The following is a 19,971-nucleotide window of genomic DNA, read 5'->3' as shown; positions in this document are numbered from 1 at the left end:
CAGGGCTGGTTTTTATTCCCAGTCCGGTCCTGAATAAACGCTACGTTTGCTTTTTACAGCAGTAATGATGTAGTGATAATGTTTTTCTTGTTAGCAAGAAATATAATTATGTTTAATATTTTGTTACAGTTCTTTATTGCTCTGTGTTACTGTACACTGTTATATTTTTTTTTTTCCCGTTTTTGGTCAGAGTAAAAAAGCAAAGAAATGCAAACAAAAATACTGAGCTCTCTGCTTCCTTTTTATTTGTTTGGGGTCCCTCCTTGTTTTGGGAAATCCTTACTTATTACTGTCTGTGATATACAGTATATATATATGCTAAATCAATTGGATTTTATAGTATTGCACTTTAGTGACACATTTTGTTAAAATTAATTGGTCCAATTGGTCACACAAAGCTGTGTTTAAAAAAACCCCAAAAACATACTACTAAAAGTTATCTCTTACACAGACACATATTCTGTACCTATTTCTATGCAATCTCTTCAAACCGTTCTATGTCATTTTTAAATGCTTACTCTTTTTTTATTAAATCGCATAAATTTTGCCTCTTGATACAAAATAAAATCAGTTCTAGGTTTACACTGACATGAAAACTTACAAGAAACAACAGACCCTGAATAGTGTAGCAATGTGGCAGTTCTCAAAAGAAAGCCTAAGGCGACTTATCTGCATATATATTACTCTAGGGAAGTTATTGCAACAATGCTCAACGAAGGTGTATAAAACTTGCAATGAAATCATAGCTATGATCACTTGGGGATTTAAAAAAAACTTTTGCAGACATAGACAGCTGCTTTTACAGGAAACAATATTTATTTAATTGCTTGTAACATTTACCAGAAGACGGCAAGCACACACATAGGAAAGACATACAAAGTTCAGATGCCCAACATGGTAAAAAAAAACCCACAGTTTTGTAGGGGTGGCATAGGCATACAACTATGACACATGAGTGGGTAAAGTGGGCAGAGTGGGTTGGCCTACCATTTAGCCACAGACCCCTTGTGGCATTTTAAGCATGTGCCTAGTCTGCCCAGTGAGAAATCTGGTCCTGGAAGGTTACATAGTTTCATAGTAACATAGTACATAAGGTTGAAAAAAGACCTAAGTCCATCAAGTTCAACCCTTCTACCTAATGTTCCTAAGGCAATTGGATTTCTCCTTGGATCAAGAAGCTCTGAAATATTTAATCTATTTATAGCCCTTTCCATTCCATACCATTATTGCCCTTACTGTAAAGAAAAATGTATTGCATATTGCTACAATTCTCAGTACCATGGACAGCAGCTGGGAAATGCTGATAAACATCCATTACAGTACACAATATACATTCATGTGCTCCCACACGTATAGAGCAACATCTAGAAATGTATGTTTTTAAGCTACACACATTGATCGGAGGTTACAGGGTTTTTTATTTTTTTTCCTTTCATTACTTCAGCTATACAATGTTAGACTAATTACACAGATGAGACCTGCATTTTACATGTTATGTTTTATTAAAGATAAAGCACAATTTGGACAGAGAAACACTATAGGGTCGAAAGTCATGCCAATCTAATACACAGTAATCAGATTGTGTTCTGCACCAGAGGTGTAATGTAGGGCACTATGGTGCTGGGGTGGCCTAGGCTTCTGGGTGTACATTTACGTAAGTTTTTTTAATCAAATCACTGGGTTGTACTTGTGCAAAATTATCACCTTGCTTTGATTTTTTCCATAATATAACCGCACATAAATAAGTAATGGTTTTATACATATTTAGTTCCTAGCCATTTCCAGGCAATTGAAAGCCAAAATATGATACATATATTAGAAAACCCACAAAAAAAGTAGACATTGACGAAAAAAAAACAAAAAACGGTAAACTTCACTCCACAGTTTGCCTTTGTATAAAATGCATGCCGTATGAATTGTTTGTTAATCACTATGACTTTTGTTGAATAAAAGAAACAGTGGCAGGGATTGTATTACATGAATCATACAGCTGATAGATGGCCTCTCTGAAGCTCAATGTGTATAATTCATAGTTGCCTTATTTTAAACAAGGTAAATAAAAGCTTGGGTGATTAATGCGTAAAGCGCATAAGAAAAGAAACTGTCATCCGGTGATTTTCAACACTGCAGTTTCAGCTCTAAATCACTAGAGAAACATCAATATTACAACTGCAGTTCCTAATGCACATGTAGGCTCTTTGTGTAAAGTATAGATTTACAGCATGCTGTGTATTCAGAAGATGAACTGTGTGTGTTATACCGGTTTTAAATTAGAAGAACTGTCATGTGCTATCTATTCCAAAAGGGTCAATGTTAGCTATCGGAAACCAAACGTTTACGGCATTTCACTGATCGTTGAACCAAAACCAGTATTAAGTCAACGGGTGAAGAAAAAATGTCGGTGCGCTAAGCTAGTCTCAGGCTCAAATAATACAAATGTGTAATACGAGGCCTACCAAACAGGTGTAAGCATGTTGCAAGAAACAGTGTATTGGCTGTACAATGTATACAAAAAACAAAAACTGCCTGCGCTTCTCACCCTAATAAAGTTGGCAACAAATATATAAACATAATATAAATGAGAGGTTTTGGTTATATGAATTGGCCAAAGAATAATTACGCTCACCCGCCATGTCAAGGCACACTCTCAATAGGGTGAGATCCTACTCTCACCTCCTACATGCAGTTTATACTGCTACCAAAACCTTATTAATGTGTTGGGGGAGGTGCAATTAAACCTCCTCCCCATTAATCCCTGGCAGCAAGCTGCAACCAGACTGATGAGGAGCCAATGGGTCAATGGGTGTCAGCACTTTCCGTAGTATAATACATTCCTATCATATTACTTATACCAGTGAAGGCAACAATTGTGTTTTCTTTATCAGAACAGGGTACGTGTTAAAAATTCTCTTTCTATTATGTTGTTTCTTGGTGGTGTTATTTGCTTTTGGTTTATACCTAGAAGTTGTGCTGTGAAAGTCCGGTCCTCATCCGAAATCATCATCTGTCCAATTTTGCGACCAAAGTGCTACATTTGAATTTATCAAACCAGAGGAATGTGGGCTTAGCACGCAATCACATAATTTGCCCAATTTTGATAAATATGGAAGTAGTCTATACTGGATCAAAGCATACTTAAATGTTTAGTCTAGTTTATTGTCTTTAAAACACAGAGGTGCTGTTTCACCGATGCAAAACATTAATTTAATTTTCTATTATGTTAAGCAAATTAACCTCAGCAAATCTGCCATTTTATTCTATTCTAATACTGTAGATGAAATAGTACCTTTTAATGTGATTAGTTCAGAAATGAAAATTGCTTAAATAAATCATTTTGCTAACAGCATAAACCATGGTCTCCCTGCTCCAAGAGTTAAAGGTCCGTACAAGCGACTTTATTGGTTGTTTGTACGGACTTTTAACTCTTGGAGCGGGGAAACCAGTGGTCTCACCCGGCCAAGAATGCAACATTAAGAAAAATTATCAACCTACATCTCAAATACTGAGAGGCTATTATTATGTTGGGTTTTTTTATAAATATAAGTGTGGATAGAATATGCCAAATTATCTGGGAAAAAAAATATTTTTTTCTATTTTCATAACTAGTTTATTTAGAAATAATACTTAATAAAGGTCAATAACAATATTTGTAAAGTCACATGTTTTGTGCAGTTCTCTTATTAAATGGAGGGCAAAAGAATCTATGAATGTTGAGACAATACAAATATATATTTTTGCCTAGCAGGCCGGATGGAAGAGGGGGCATCTCTTATCTAGATATACCTGTTCATTCCGTAGAATGAAATTGCAGTGTGTGACTTACTGTTCCATCTTTCCATTCTACGTCCATTATTTTATTGAATTTGTCTACGAGCATAACGGCTCATAAATGTGATTGTAACATTATTTGGAAAATAAATGATTCTTTTTAAGTGACCTTCATTTTGCTTTCTGGAATGGTTACAGAATATCAGAAAAGATAATTAGCCCATTGCTAACCTAATAAAACCTTTTAGGGTTTACTGTTTCAGAGTACTTTATATTAAAGGCAAAGGGGGCATTATAATGACTTCCACTTCAATCCTATATGGCTACAATTTGATTTTAAACAAGATTTAGCTAAGAAGTCAAACAAAAGCATAAATAAATCATTGTTGTGTCAATGTTGTATTTGCAGGATTTATGGTAAAAAAAATGTAAGTAACGTGATTAGAATAAATAGATTTTACCTATATCCAGGGATATTAATGGCACATGTATTCTCTAGAGCTCCATGAACATTGTAATCTTTGTGTTACATGTAATAATTGTAATTGTTCTTCCCAAAAATCTCCATAAAAAGATCACAGTAATTTAACAGTGAGGGACATAACAGAACAAGACTGAAAGAAGTAGCTATAAAAGCAGCTAATACTGTTTATACATCATTTTCATCATTTTGCTGCAGGTGCAGTTTAAGGCACCTTTATGCACCTTTATGCATCACTACCTATGTGTTCATAGAGTACTGACTTTTCTGGCCACTCGTGACGCTGTAGCATAAGATAAATAATAGCTAAATGAAAGGTATTTCAGCATTCGCCTTTTTAAGTTTTCATTGGAAATCCAATCTTGAAACCATTGGAAAGTTCAATGCAAAGAAAAACTATTATCACTTTTTAAGGGCTGCAGGGGTTGAACTATCCAGAAAGTATGTTAAAGGGAAATCATCACGTAAAGTAGCAACCAGTGCCAACGTATGCTATATTTCATTTGTATATTAAAAACTGTCACTTTACAAAATAGTTATTGCTGCCCCTTAAGGACTGTGATTGAAGAACTCCGTGTCCTATACGACTCTTGACATATATTAAAGTACTAGTACTCGCTCAGTATATTTAAGATTAATTCACTATAACTAAAACAGATTGTTCTCATAAATCACTGTTTGCTTTTGGGCTTAGACATTAGTTCAGTTCTATTGATATTTATGTTTAGGTTAGAACAAAATCAATTGTCCACATAATAAAATCCTTTCCGCAAAAAGCTTGTCCTTCTTCCATAACCCTGAACATAATCATGATAATAAAATATGCCTTAAATTATTCTTTTATGTGTGCCGTGTGACACAAATGCAGTCATTCCTTACACAATGAGCGTTTGCAGATAGCACACAGCATGCTGAAAAGAATTATAAAACATTATTAATAAAATAATCATATAAAAAAAATAACGATTGTCATGGTCGGGAATTAGCTAAATATGTCCCGTGCTTGTTAAAAACTCATGGTAAAAATGCTGCCTGGTGAGTTTAACTGTAAGTGGGATGTTTATGGCAAATATTCTTAAAAAAATCCAAATGAAAATCATTGCTTTACATTTTTTAAAGAATATCATAGGACATTTTTCTTTTTCATTAGTCACATCACAGTTTTTATCATTAGAATGTCTAGCATTTCTGAATAGGATACCATTTTGCATTAGTGCTAAATAATTTTATTTTTATGTGCACATCATACCAAAGAAACCAGTGAATGTAGGCAGGGCCGGCCTTAAGGGTGTGCGACCTGTGCGGCTTAAATTAAAACATCGTTTTTTTTGTTAGTTTGTTGTTTTTATCTTTATTTAACATCCTCCATGTTAAATAAAGTTTTTTAACTTTATTTAACATGGAGGATGTTAAATAAGGTTAAAACAAACAAAAAACCCGATTTTTTTATTTAAGTCCCGGGCAGGGGCGCTGAGCAGTCGCTCATGAAGTTTTCAGCGACCGCTCAGTGCCCCTCACTCTCCGTGACTCCGCCGCGGTGCCAATGTTTCATGCTGAGCGCCGGCATTATTCGGAAGCCTCCCACTTCCACTGCAGGACTCCGGCAACAAGGTAAGTAAGGATAGGGAGAGGGGGTAGATAGTAAGAAGGGGCAGGGGGGGAGGCAGTGAGAAGGGGCAGGGGGGAAGGCAGTGAGAAGGGGCAGAGTGGGGGGGGGCAGTGAGAAGGGGATGGGGGGGCACCAGAGGAGTAGTCCGCACAGGGCACCAGAACACTTAAGGCCGGCTCTGAATGTAGGTATTATTGGCCAAAGATGTCTTGCCAAAACAAACATCCTTATTTTTACTGCATACAAGATGTCCAAATCCATTTCAACTAGAAGCCTATTCCAGGATTCTACCGTCCATTATATATATATAATATTGTATTCAATTAAAATATTCATGCTTCAGTATTCCATCCTATAAAATATATAATAGATACATATATTGACCAACACCCCCTACCCAGCAAACCATTTTTTTTTTTTTACCAGGAATCCATAGATTTTGTTACTGTATCTTCTGGAAAATAGTATGGCCCTTAATTTTTGGGGCAAGCAGCTTTTTGTTGGCAATTACTGTTACATGTCATGCTGACTATTTGTCAGCATGAAATATAACAGAAAGTATTAGCAGAACTGGATGCATTTGATGTGTGAGGCCAAGGTTGTCTTCATGCGTATGTATGTATAAGGGAACATGCTATGGATCTGCGACCACCAAAGTATGGCTTTGGCTGTATAGTCAGCTCTGAGAACATGGCTCCAACATTATTCCATTGATGCTGTAACATTATTACGGTATTCTTTTATAGTTTGACGGTCGTACTCTACTCTGTTTACTAAAAAGTGAGTTGTACATGAATTGAGATGAGACATTTCACCTAACAAATTGTGTTAAGGAATGCCATAGAATATTCCAAAAATCAAAATGAAACAAAATGAACAGTGGAAAGTTTAACAAAAATTGAGAATGTATTAATAAAACACTAAGAGAAATGTAAGAGCTATTGAGCAGCCAGGGGAATGTGGAATGTAACAGGTAAATTTGTGATGCCAGGTGTGACAATAGAGAAGGGAAAGGTTACAATGTCTGCAATTTATATCCTCACATGAAGTACATTTTCCTTTGTGGGTTGTAAAATACCATATTGCTTTGCTTCAGACACAGGCAAATGTAATTTACAGTGAAACTGACATTAAAAGGATATTCATTTTTAGTATGGATGTGTTAAAGCTCACAACCTCATATATTTTCCACGTTCTACAGAAGATTTCGGTTACAGGGTGAATCTTTAGCACCTGACCTCCTTTTATTCATAATATTACATACTTACCAATATCATCCAGTAGATATCTACTGTATGCACAAAATAGTTTTGTTAGGGTACATTGCTGTTAATTGGAGAGCAGGTTACAGGGTCTGCTTGAGTGTCAGGGTTGCTATTTTTTGCGCTGACTGCCCTAAATTATCTGGAAACCACCGTCATTTTTTTATTCCCAGAATATTCCATATGGATATATAATTCTCAGCTGAATAGTATTGGTGCTGCGCCTAAATAATTTCTGTACCTCCTTATGATGGACATAGCAAGCGAACTAGGTTGATGGGGAGCAACCTTCAGGATCCTCCATTACAGTTCCTTCACAGAGCTGCCCAAGTCTTCACAGCAAATGTAAATGTCCCCAGGACTTTATATTACTAGGTATTAAACTCTGCCACTATGGTCAAAAAGTGCAAAAACAGAAACATTGTTGTAAATGCATCTATTTATTTAAAAAAGGTATTTTTTTGCCAAAGTAGCACACGAAAAAGTTGGATAATTGTACCAGTCAAGAGATTATTATTATAATCTTTTCTTTATATAGCGCCAGCAATCTTACAATACATATATTAAAACTGCGTGGGAAAGCTAGAATTGACAGACTAAGTTAAAATACATTAGGTAATCTTATTTTAGGAATACAATTTATGCTCAGTTTTTTGGTTACTAAGATTTTGCAAACAATCATTATGGACATTATAGGCTATATTTTTCAGGGTGAATTCTGGGGTAAGAGTTAAATTTGAGTTATAGCCAATGAATATTCCTGCTGATGTTTTACCACTTTGCCTTAGTTTGCCATGAAAATATTACACCATATATCTGTATTCTAATGGTGTAGTCTTATTTGCTGTCTATCGTTTATAGCAGTGGTTCTCAACCCATGTATTCTCAGGACCCACATGTGTCTTTGGTCATTAAGTCGCGACCCAAAAATAACCTCAGAAAAGATGAGGGAGTGGAAAGGCTGCCCGTGGGCTGCAGCAGGAAGAGGGGAGGAGCAATCAGAGAAAAACTTTATTCACCTCCCACTAGGAACAGACAGCGACCGCAAACCAATCAAGCAACCTGCTTTGCGGTCGGGGAGTAATACTAAAGTACATGCCGGACCGGAGGCTGCCTAATGGCCCTGATTGTTGCGGCTGCAGTCCTGACAGCCTGCTGCTCGTGGATTGCCACAAGAATGTGTAAGACAGCCCCAGGAAAGTGACATTTTCCCGGTATGCCTCCAGTCCGGCCCTGACCCTCCGCGACCCACTGGAGACAGGGTTGCGACCCACTTTTGGGTCGCGACCCATGAGTTGAGAACCACTGGTTTATAGCACTCTTCTTCATACAGCATCTGCCTTCCTTGTCCTTTTAGACTGGAACATTTCTATACATGTACATATTGGTGAACGTCTCCTCTGAATGTGACAGCTTGTTTAGAAGTTAGATACTGCCCATTTTTGGTCTGCCAGGTGTATTTAATAGCCGCCGCTTTCAACCACTACGACTTTGGACATCAACAGAATAACTTTCCTGAGAAAACGTATAGCTTCCAGGCATGGCTGAGTATTATTCTTTCTGCATCACCACTTAATTTTACTGTGGGTCACTTCACTGCTTGTGTGAAAACCGTACACAAGAGTAATCCATCTGCTTACAGAAAAAGCCACAGCTCTGCAAGAAGAGGTTATCCAATATATAAAACGATTGAAAAATATGCTTGAGTCATCTCAGTCAAATCATGACTGATGAGCTGCAAAATGAGACAATCCAAACCTGTTTCCAGCCTAATTCCTTATGGGAGACCTTTGTTATTGTATCGATATGCAGCATAAGTACCATCTTGCATTCAACCAACACATTTCCCTGGAAAGTAATTATTGTAAAATCACATTGCAGTAAGGGAAATTGTGGGAAGAAGAACATAAATGCAATTAACCAAGATGTTCAAACGCATCAATTTCTGTGTAAGCTATGCATTCTAATAGGTTATCAAATGACAACCTCACTTTATCACGATTTTTGATGTTGTGATAATTCAGTTCCGGTTATTTTGCAATATAAAGCTACCTTATTCCATGCAGTAAAAATGTGTATGGTTGGATAAACGGAGCAGCCTTGGGGAGATTGTCTCCATAAGCCAATCTAGTGAAAGACCGGGTCAAGTTTGTCTACTGTGACTTACACGGCTTGGTGATCAACCTTGTGTCCTGTGGAGCATGCTTTAAAAATTCTATTATTTACAGAGGAAACACATGCATCTGCTGTCAGAATTTTACAAGAGGCATGAAGGAGGGCTTGGTGTGGGTGGATGCAAGGGTTATTGTCCCATTATACAGTATGCTTGCCAGTGATGCTCCTAAGAAGCCACTTTTATGAAGTGATGTTTAACCCGGGAGCAGGGCCGGCCTGACAATGGAGCTTCTATCATTGTTTACGTTTTACAAATACTGTAATCAACCCATAGCTTTCACCTCATGTAAGCTGAGATCAGTGACAGCCTGTGAGAAAGTCAGCATTAAGTTCTCTCATTCTCCTTATGAGCAATGATCAGTACCTTAACAATAAGTGAGGGAACTTAAGTGGGTACTTTGGTGTCCCAGGTTGCCTCCTGAACAATAAACGTTTTCATACTCACGTAGCGTCTGGTGGGCCATATAGAGCTGATGGCTGGACATTGCACGTGTGATCTAATGACTGTAGAGCGATGGACCTGTTTTTTTGACATGGGAAAACAAAGAGAAAGAAACAGTTTCTTAAATGCCTGGGGTTTTTTATGTTGCTTAGACCTTCACAGAAAATAATAGAATTACTCATCTGCTGATGTTTATTTGCATATCATTCTAGTAAGAACTGTCAATGGATTGAATAGGTGGAACAGGACCATCAAGATGTATTTGCAAGAAAAACAAATTAGAGAGAGATACCTAGAGAGGGAGAAATTTGACACAAATCTATATGGAACTCTCCAGGTGTTCTGGGAACGTACAGTGTTGAATTTAAACCTAATGCAGTCTCATTTTAGAAACTGCTCATGTACTAATCGCTACATTTCTTTTATACCCCATTAAGCATTTCTAATACGAATGACCTGCTAAGTCTTTATAAATTTGATGTTTTGACAGGTCTGTCACATGCTTTAAAATGTTTCTGCTAAGGGAGCAAATAAATTAACCCTTTACGTACTAGGGATTATACCAAGAATTAATTTCAAGAGCACGCACTCTAAATCCGTCTACTGTCTCTACTGTGCTTATACTAAGCATTTCAGTACATGCTTTAATTGTGCTACAAATTGATATCTCTTCCTTGTAAACAATATAACACATTATGTACCCACTAATCAGTTATGTGGCACAAGAAAACCACCCGACTTTTTATGGGATTTTTAACATGGAACTGAGTGAGGCTTTTAGAATACTTATCTTCATAACTTAATATACAAGAACTGTTAGGATTGTAGAACACAATGATACACAAATACCCAGAAACATCCTGACCTACAATAAAAGAGGTACGTCAAGGGAGAAAAAAAGGACAGAGGGATTGAGGTCCCAAAGCGTGACCTGAAATTAAACCATGAGCCTCTGGCGCTGGAGGATCACAGACTTGCAATTAGGTTGTACACATACATAAGTGTCTCCAATAAAAACAATATATTTTCATGAATGCTGAACAAAATTAGCATCAAATCAGCACATGTACTGGAATATGTCAGCCCACCTCTAAATTTAACTTACGCAAAAGAACAAATTCAGAGTTCAAATATATGTAAATGTTATGGGGCTTTTTGGTATTATTAGTGTTATTGCTCCTGTTTATAGCAGACAATTGGCTGCTATTAGTTTATTCTTGTATGTACTCTTCTCGGGTAGCAGCTATAATTTGGTTTCCTGCTGTCTTCAGAAAAAAATAAAATGCCAATTAAAACTCAGCATTTGAAAAGTCCAGGCTGGCTTTGCTCAAAGGGTTGATATAAGGTTTGAATTTCAGGGCAGGTTCATAGGTGTGGATCTATGAGGATATTGCAGATATATATTATATATGTATCAACAGGTTCCACCAGAATGTATACAACAGTTATACATAAAACTGACATATTTATACAGTAATAAAAAAAATAGAAGTCTGTGCTTACTAAATCTTATAAAGGACCTTTTGTTAGCTCAAGGGCAATAAGACCTTATTTTAGCCCTAGCGAGACAGACACCCTCTTGGAAATGACTCCTTCACTAAAAGTTAAACAATGGCAGGTGGATCAGTCATGCTATGTTCTTAATGCCATTATAACTTGCTATTGCTGTGCTTGTAATAGAAATCCCAATGGTAGACAATCGATGAGATCTTGTCTTATTTCCCCACCATTTAATTGGCATATGAAACAAAAACATCCCATTCACCTCTTTCTATTATTATTGTTTGTAATGTTGCATATGCCATCAGGCTTGATCTAAAAAAAGCAAAATTTTCCTTTCACTGTTCCCCTACGGACATGGTGTCAGTCTCAGAATGCTATGTGCATTTGCCATGACTATAGGTTGTGCATTCATCTTTCTTCTAGCTCCCTGCTCATGAAGCTGGTGCCGTCTACAAAAAACTGAATTAACAGTAAAATGCACATTAGCTTGCTATATAAGTTACCAGAGATATCCTGTAAAATATTATCATTTCATGTTAGTAGAAACCTGAATCATTAAATCTTGACTTATTCCGTACACTTGCAAGCCAGACTACTACTAAGCCTGGGTTTTTTATATAATGTTATTGAAATAATATTATTAGTTGATAAATATACTGTGTCTTAATAATATTTTCTTTCCTTTAACTTGTTTGTGATTTGTCTCAAATGCATATTGGGTTTTATGCCTCATCTAGAGTTATTCAGAATAAAAATGTCAAGTAAGGAACATAAACATCATTCTCTATAAAAGTACAGTGATAAGGAAAACATAAAACTCGTGCCACCTGCTTCATTATTTTTCCACACCAGTAATTTTATTACTTATCTTTCGCTGCCATTAGCATACATGCAAATGTTGATACACTAATAAAGTTGAACATGATTTCATATTTGGTTACACGCTGAGATCATCAATTATGCTATTGCCAGTGATTGCAAAGAAAAATGTCTTCCAGTTTCAACAATTACTTAAAAAAACAATGTTTGTATATAGCAGATGTATTTAGCATAATTAAAAGGATTAATTGAATCCCGAAGTCAGAAAATCACTCAACACAGCAGCTTAGTTTTGATAACTTAATTTCAGATGTTTTAGTGCATCTGTGTCAAAGAGATTTTCGTTTGTGTTTTTTTTTAATATTTCTCATTTGCATTTTCAGAACACATAGTGAGACATAAAAGCAAAAGATTAAAAAGGATTTTGGTTTTTGTGTTGAAACATACATAGGGGAATAGTGTACTGGCTGAAGATACAGATCAGAGATTTATAGATTATGGGCACAGTTAGGCATTGTTTGGCCTAACTTTGGTGAAAAAGCTTAAGGCGAAAGGGGCCATATGCAAATACAGCAAAGATGATACATTTCACAGCTTGATTACAAAATAGCACATTTCAGAGGTTAGCACAGATTAATAAAATCATTTTATAGTGAAATTATAATAAAAATATATTAAGCTACTGTATGGAATTCTCTCAGGCATAAGTATTTTTTTTATATTTTTATTACAATGAGACCTCAATGTTTTCATTCTGTTATTGCTGAAGACAGGGCTAGAATGGTAAGGATATCTTTCTCCTTGGAAATCCCCAAATTCAGGACACTGTGGTCTCTTCATCATGCACAGTTACATTGTTTTGTTTAAAGCTTAGAAACATAGACATTGAGGGCAGATAAGAACCATATGGCCCATATTTTCCTGTAAAGACTCAGACCTTAATCGTTGCATTACATCTAAACTACCGACCCTCCAGTTTTAGACCATTGCCTGTTGTTTTCTCCTCGGAAATAAACTTTCATCCTACACTTTGTTAAATCCCTTTATCTATGTAAATGTATATTAAGATCCATTAGCCTTTAGTTTCATTTTTATCCCATTTACCATTTTTGTAGCCCTTCGCTGAATTCTCTCCAATATGTCAACAGCCTTCTGAAGATGGGGTCTCCAGAACTGCCCCCCATATGGCATTTTAATCCTTTTAATTAGTCATTTAAAGATATCATATTTTTTATTGCAAAAGTACATAAACCCCTGGCTTTTCAACTGGCTAACACTGTGCCATCCATTGGTCAAACTATCATTAGACAGATGTGCTTATTTTTGCTAAATTTCTATGTATCAGAGCTTTTCTTTTTTAAATATAATTTACAATTAATAACAATAATTGCTTCTAAGAACAGAAGATGTTTTGGCCTAGGTGCCCTACGGTGTGAGGAGCCTCTCCAGTGAATGACGGCTCTATAGTGACATGCAGTTTTTAGTTCCTATGTTATTCCATGAACTCCATACACAAGTATCTGTCCAATCAGAAAATGTAAGTTAATATACCATACCAAAGCATGTTTTTTATTCACTTTTGTGCTATTCTTTATGAATATGTTTTCATTTGTTTAGCTATTGTAGTATGCATTGTTTGCATACAACAACACCCAAGGAAATGTATATTATTTCCACTTGACTAATTTACTCCCACAGCTTTTCAGTGTTACTAATCAACAATAAAAAAGTACTTGCGAGACAGTCAAATGCTTTTTTGCAACTGTTTTTTTCTGTATCTACATATGACATATTATTCTGTAGCAGAAACAAAACTTTCATATTATAAAGTTCTGCATGTTCAGCGAGCCGCGAAGTGCCAAGAAATTGCTTCTATTTTTTTCTTGTTTGTAATACTTAGTTTGAGATAATACTTCATGTGTATAGAGTAGACCTCAAAATAATTACTGTGCCTGTCTGGTGTTGAAATGTTTTTTTTTAGATGTAGATGTTGATATTTCACCAAAAATGAGAATAGGCAACAATATTTTGTTACTCAATGTACTAGGATCTAGATTTTCTGTGCTTTATTTTGCCACATAATTTCTGATGGATGGTAGTACACCTGTTAGATAGATAGTATAGTTTACGTTTATGCAACTAACTTACTATATGTTATTCAAGGGTAGTCAGAGGAGCGGCATCATTCCATTGATTTCCACGGTGAATGCTCCACATTAAGAACCAGATACCTCCTAATATGCCAAATGGTCATGGCATTCACCTTTGATCTAGGGGATGTATGGTTAGATGCCTCTCTAGGGCCCAGGGCTTTACTAAGTCTTTTATATGGGAGGTTTGTTTTTAAACATGACCTTGAGAGTCCATGGACAAGGTCCCAAAGGGAGGTATTGTTGTGTGTATTGGTGTTCCATGTAGGAGATGACCACTGTTTCTCAGCATGTACATCTGTTTTTTGATCTTGAACTTCCCTTAGTATTTGTGTATTTTTATTTAGTACTTCATTGGAAAGCCAGTCTAAACCTACCTAAGCCTAATATCACATACTTATTGCCCTGGCCCTCTGGATAACCATATGAATCGACAGTCAGTTAATATACTCTGAACCACAAAGGAGAGCAAGTACTGCTGGCATACCTAGTATAAGGTTCCGCTATTAATTTGTCGATAGATCATGAGGGACCCGGCAGCCATACAACACAGCTAAATTTAGCACTTTTGAGAAAACGGTTCAAGTTCAGGTTTGATTCCACTATCACACACGGGTTGTACATGGCAGGCTTATATCTATATATATATATATACATTTGTGAACAACCCTAGGAATGAAATTGTATATACTCAACTATGTTTATTCTATCATTCATACTAAAATATTCTTGCATTAATAAATATTATTATACTTTTTGTAGAAAGCCTGTGCAAATTTGATAAAGCAAGGGTTTATACACAATCTAACAATTAAGAAAGCAATGATAAACAACAGTCTGGAAAACAAATTACCTTATGATCATTTGACATTACCTTCCCTGTTAAAGGTTAATGAGTTATGCTAAAGTCATTTTCAGGTTTAATGGTTCACTAATTATAAGTGGGAAATGCTTTTATATTTTTATTTTCTTTTTTTCCCAAACAACTAATGTATTGAAATAAACATTTACATTTTAAACATTTATAATTGTGTCATACTTAAGTACCTTGACTTGTACTAAAAGGTTCAGTAGAATTAAAGAAAAAAGTTCATTATTTTTAATTAGTCTAATTGCTGGTGTTGCATTTAGAGTTCAGTTAGCGTGAGTAATTACAGGAAGTGTATTAGATGTGAGAATTGGCATTCATCTTGTGACTTTATTAAAATTTCAGAAATGAAAGCATCCCTGATGGGTTGATGCCGATGCATTGTTTACCTAAGAAAGTCAAATTAATCATATCTTCAATGCCCAGTGAGCAGGAAAAATATAATTATATATTAGCAGAATTTTGTGTCTAGGGAATGCTTGGCTAATGTTGTTCTGCCTTACTGTTGGAATCTATCTATTCTGATTAATGAAGTAAAATAAAATTTACTCCCCATGTAGTTCAGAAACACTATGAATGTGGGGACACTGTATGGTAGAATGGTAAAAGGTAATTAGAAGAGACTATGTATCCTAAGCACCCCTAACCAAATTAGGATTTACGTTTTAAGTTTGTTAGAAGAAAGTCTGGGATACAGGTTCTGTTAGTCAGTTCAGTTCAATATAATGACTTATTTCAGAGGCCCCTCTTTGAATTATATGGGAGATTTAATACATAGCCCATTTCCAAAACAATAGAAGAAAGTGCAAAATATTCTTCTTGGACATTCAACACACTATGTATTTAACAGCTGCCTGATTAGCTTTGATAAGTATAAATGCTGGAGATAAATTTGTGATGGTATAGAACATCATTGTGCTTTGATGTTATAAATGCATACACAGTCTCTTTTGTCACCAGCTACCTAGTTAGCCATTCATTGGGATATATTTATTATGAATTAGTGTCTAAAATATTTTCCATAGTATAGTTGATTAGCACCTATAATCAAAAGAGCAGTTAACTTGAGTATGAATAAGTAGGCTGGCTATTGAAAGAAACCTCACTTTTTCATCTGATTCTATGGTACTTTGACCAATGCAGAATGGGATTAAACTGGAGAATTCCTAAAATTGCATCTAGACTAACAGGTTCATGGGGGCGTCCATGGGATGCATTACATGGCACTTTGCGCCTTTCAGGCATGGAGTTGCAGGATATGATGTCATATCTCAATGCTCCATAATGAGGAGCTGCCTTGGTTCAGACGGGGGAAGCGCCCAAGATCTGATTGGGATGTCATGTTACATTTTCAGTGTTGAGGAGGAACTGAGCAATGAAACTGAAAGAGTTTCTCCATTTGCAGAGATTTACATTTTTTTTTGTTTTGCCCAGCTTTGTCAATAAGCATTTTTGCATTCTCAGGTAGAACTTGATATGGTGTATTGTCACTGCAGTCATAATCCCACATTTCTTCCCAAAAATATTTCAGCAGAGCTATCCCAATTTGACACAGTTTGTACTAAATGCTTTCATTCACAACTGCATCCCTTTTGCATTTGAAAAACACATCTGAACCTTCAAAAACAGGTGCCCTATACATCATAGAAATCTAGAGAAATTTCATACTATCTGTAGTTCTCACTTTTGTAACTTCAATTTCTTACTTGAATATTGAATACGATATCTGTTTTTCTAAAGATGTTACATTATTTATGATAACTTGGTCTGGTAGGGCTTGATTTCTGGATGATGTTATCTTTTTGATATGACCACTGTAATAAAGCTTTCATGAGTCTACAAGAGATGATTTCGAAACACAATTTATATTTGCATATCACATTTGTATCTTTGAATATCTTTCATCTGCTTCAGTGCTCAGGGATTTAATTTCCGTAAAGTGTTATTGCCTATCTTTCTATTTCTCTTTCAGAATGGTTCGCGCAGATGTGGTGCCTCTGGGGGATCCTCTAAAGCGAGCAGCGAACACCATGAAGTAGTCTATGACCCACAGCTGACTTCTTGTTCCTGTCCTTTGTATGCTTGTAAATGGGAAGGTCACTTAGAGGTTGTTATTTCTCATCTGACACAAACACATACAATTAACATACTTCAAGGACCAGAGATTGTCTTTCTTGCCACAGACATGAACCTTCCAGCACCGGTGGAATGGATAATTGCACACTCCTGTCTGGGCCACTATTTTTTGCTGGTTCTCAGAAAACAAGAAAAATATCACGGCTACCCACAATTTTTTGCTACCATGATGCTGATTGGAACACCAGCACAGGCAGAGAATTTTAATTACAAACTTGAGTTAAACAGAAACCAAAGGAGACTGACTTGGGAATCCACCCCACGCTCTGTGTTGGACTGCGTTGACTCTGTCATTACAGATGGAGATTGTCTTGTGCTGAATGCCCCAGTGGCTCAGCTTTTTTCTGATAATGGAAACCTGGCTATTGGAATTGCAATAACCACAAACAAACTTTGTCCCATTGAATCAAAAACTTAATATTTTTTTCTAACATGTTAATAAAATTAAACTGATGGGGTTTTACTATGTTTTTTTCTCAACCCAAATTGGTGTCTGAGGGGGGGGTTGGGGCATCCTGTAAAATATCTGCCACTTGTGCCACTTTAAAAACTATTTAGAATTAGTTGCTATGGCAGCCTTGTCAAGAAATACATTTTATTGCTGTTATACTTTGTAATTTGGTTTATACCCTTAATACAAATATTACAATTGTTAAAAAGTACATGTTTTTAAGGAAATTGCTATTAAAGAAAATAGTAGTTAAAATACTAGTCTATTGGTTCCTAAATGAAAGAGTATCTTGTGTTTTTAAGCCAAGGTGTGTGTTGTTTTCCTTATTTGCACAGATTAATAGCTGTTCTCAGGAGGATATCAATTTGCTGGAAAATATTCATATATTGGAAACCAAAGTTATGCTTGAGAAAACAAATGAAAAAAAACTTATATTGGTGAATTAGCACTCTTCGTGGTGATAAAGTCATTAAAGTTTTCTTACAAGAATAATATTATTCCTACAGTTAAAATGTATTATTATTATAGGATACCAACCTAACCCAACTGGACCGTCAATCAAGGCACGCAAGTCTGTAAAGCTCCTCCGTGATATCCAGGTAGCACCACATGATAGGAATATTCATTTGGGTTTTTTGTCATGCTTAGGAATGCCTCTGCATTAGTATTTAAAAGTAAACATTTTCTGTTGCATGGCATATTTATTTTATATTAGGCATATTTATTTTAGAATATTATACATTTTATAAATTATAATATTATAAAATGAACACTATAGAAATCTTATCTCGGTTAGTGAACAGTTGTGTGTACAAAATCCAGACAATACCACTAGGGAGGAAAGCTGGGACTTACTCAGTTTGCCTTCATGTATTAATGAGTATGATGGAAAGGTTGAACAAGGTAGACGCTAACTGTGTTATTATGTAACCGACTATGTACATTCACATTTGCCTATTTCAGGAAATCAAGTTATAGCGGGGCGTTCTCCTTGTTGCTCTAGCAATATTTGACCTGGATTTTTTCAGCTTTTAAAGCTATGATTTATGATGAATATTACAAAATATTTCACATGATTCAGCTATAGCATTTACAATCACAAAGTACTGTAAACTGTAAAAGGGCAGTGAACTGCATTTGGTTCATGGTAATGTGAAGGTAATCCTTATTGTTACATGGAAGCACGAAAAAAAGGGATTTGATACCAATGTCCAGAATTCTGTTTAAAGAGATGGGTTTGACTGTTTGTCTTAATATAGGGATTATCAATACTAAGGCTATACTACGCTAAGTTGTTTTACTGTAAATCAGACTATGCAGTAATAGCCAAAGGCTATTGTGGCTAATGGAATTGTTACAGGATATTTGTTTTTTGGTTGCTATAAAGTTAATTTAATATAATATTTTCAATTCTGAGATACATACATAGAATTCTGTTGCATATGCCTAAACTGCATTCAAACAAATGAAAAACTATGCTGTACCCTGCTGTATATCCCTAGAGTAATAGTATTTGACTAGTAGCTATGGGGGAAATTCTTTACAAATGAAACAAGTGACACTATTTGAAGGGAATATATTCCGTAAATGTCTTTAGCAACATTATGACATTGTTTGGTTCAATGCATTTTAGTATTCATTTAGATATCAGCATTTAAGAATCAGTTACATTAAAGAATAAAGCAAAAATGGGATGTTCCATGAATTTTACATGAAACAGATAAGTATATTTATAATCCTTATAACAGTATTCAAGTACTTAGTTACTTTCAGGAAAGAGGTATGCCCGGGATGTAAAAATATGTTCATATTATGGATCAATTATATTTTGTCCAGGACTTTGTAAGTCTACTTCTTTTTATAGCCTTTGCTTTTTTGTTTGATAGTCTCAAAAACTGTTGTTTCTTAAAAATCCTTTAGTTTCAAGACTTTATTGGTTATTTGATGATAAAATTAAAAGTTGGAAGCTGATTTTGTGTTTTGGGTCATATATCACTCTTTAATTGTTTCAAAAATATTAAAAGAAATAACATTTCAACATCAGTAGATAATATCTATATGTACAATTTCTTCTGACAGGAAGACTGGCTGCAGTAGAGGTTCCCCTACCAAGTATTGTAAACAAATTTTTTTCTATAACTTCAGGCAGGTAGCTGAGTAGACCACCAACCCATGCCCCCCTCCCTACAGTATCTAATTAACACACTAGCACACACTTATACACACTTGCTATAACACATGCACTTACAGTAACATACATGCTTACACTAAAACATACTCACTTCATCACACCTCACTTTCTCTCAC

General features: G+C 35.6%; 1 protein-coding gene across 1 annotated transcript in view; it reads left to right on the top strand.

Annotated features, from left to right (window-relative positions):
* SIAH3 (siah E3 ubiquitin protein ligase family member 3) overlaps positions 1-17,631 on the top strand; it is a 31,333-nt gene extending 13,702 nt beyond the window's left edge. Inside the window, exon 2 of the mRNA XM_089501128.1 lies at positions 17,050-17,631. Coding sequence (XP_089357254.1) covers positions 17,050-17,631 — 582 coding nt within the window. The remainder of the gene's footprint in view (positions 1-17,049) is intronic.
* The last annotated feature ends 2,340 nt before the right edge of the window (positions 17,632-19,971 follow it).

The sequence above is a fragment of the Sceloporus occidentalis genome, unplaced genomic scaffold, assembly GCF_023333645.1.
Source record: "Sceloporus occidentalis isolate IW3139 unplaced genomic scaffold, rSceOcc1.0.p SCAF_164, whole genome shotgun sequence".
NCBI classification, from domain to species: Eukaryota; Metazoa; Chordata; class Lepidosauria; order Squamata; family Phrynosomatidae; genus Sceloporus; species Sceloporus occidentalis.
This window is presented reverse-complemented; position numbering and strand designations above follow the sequence as displayed.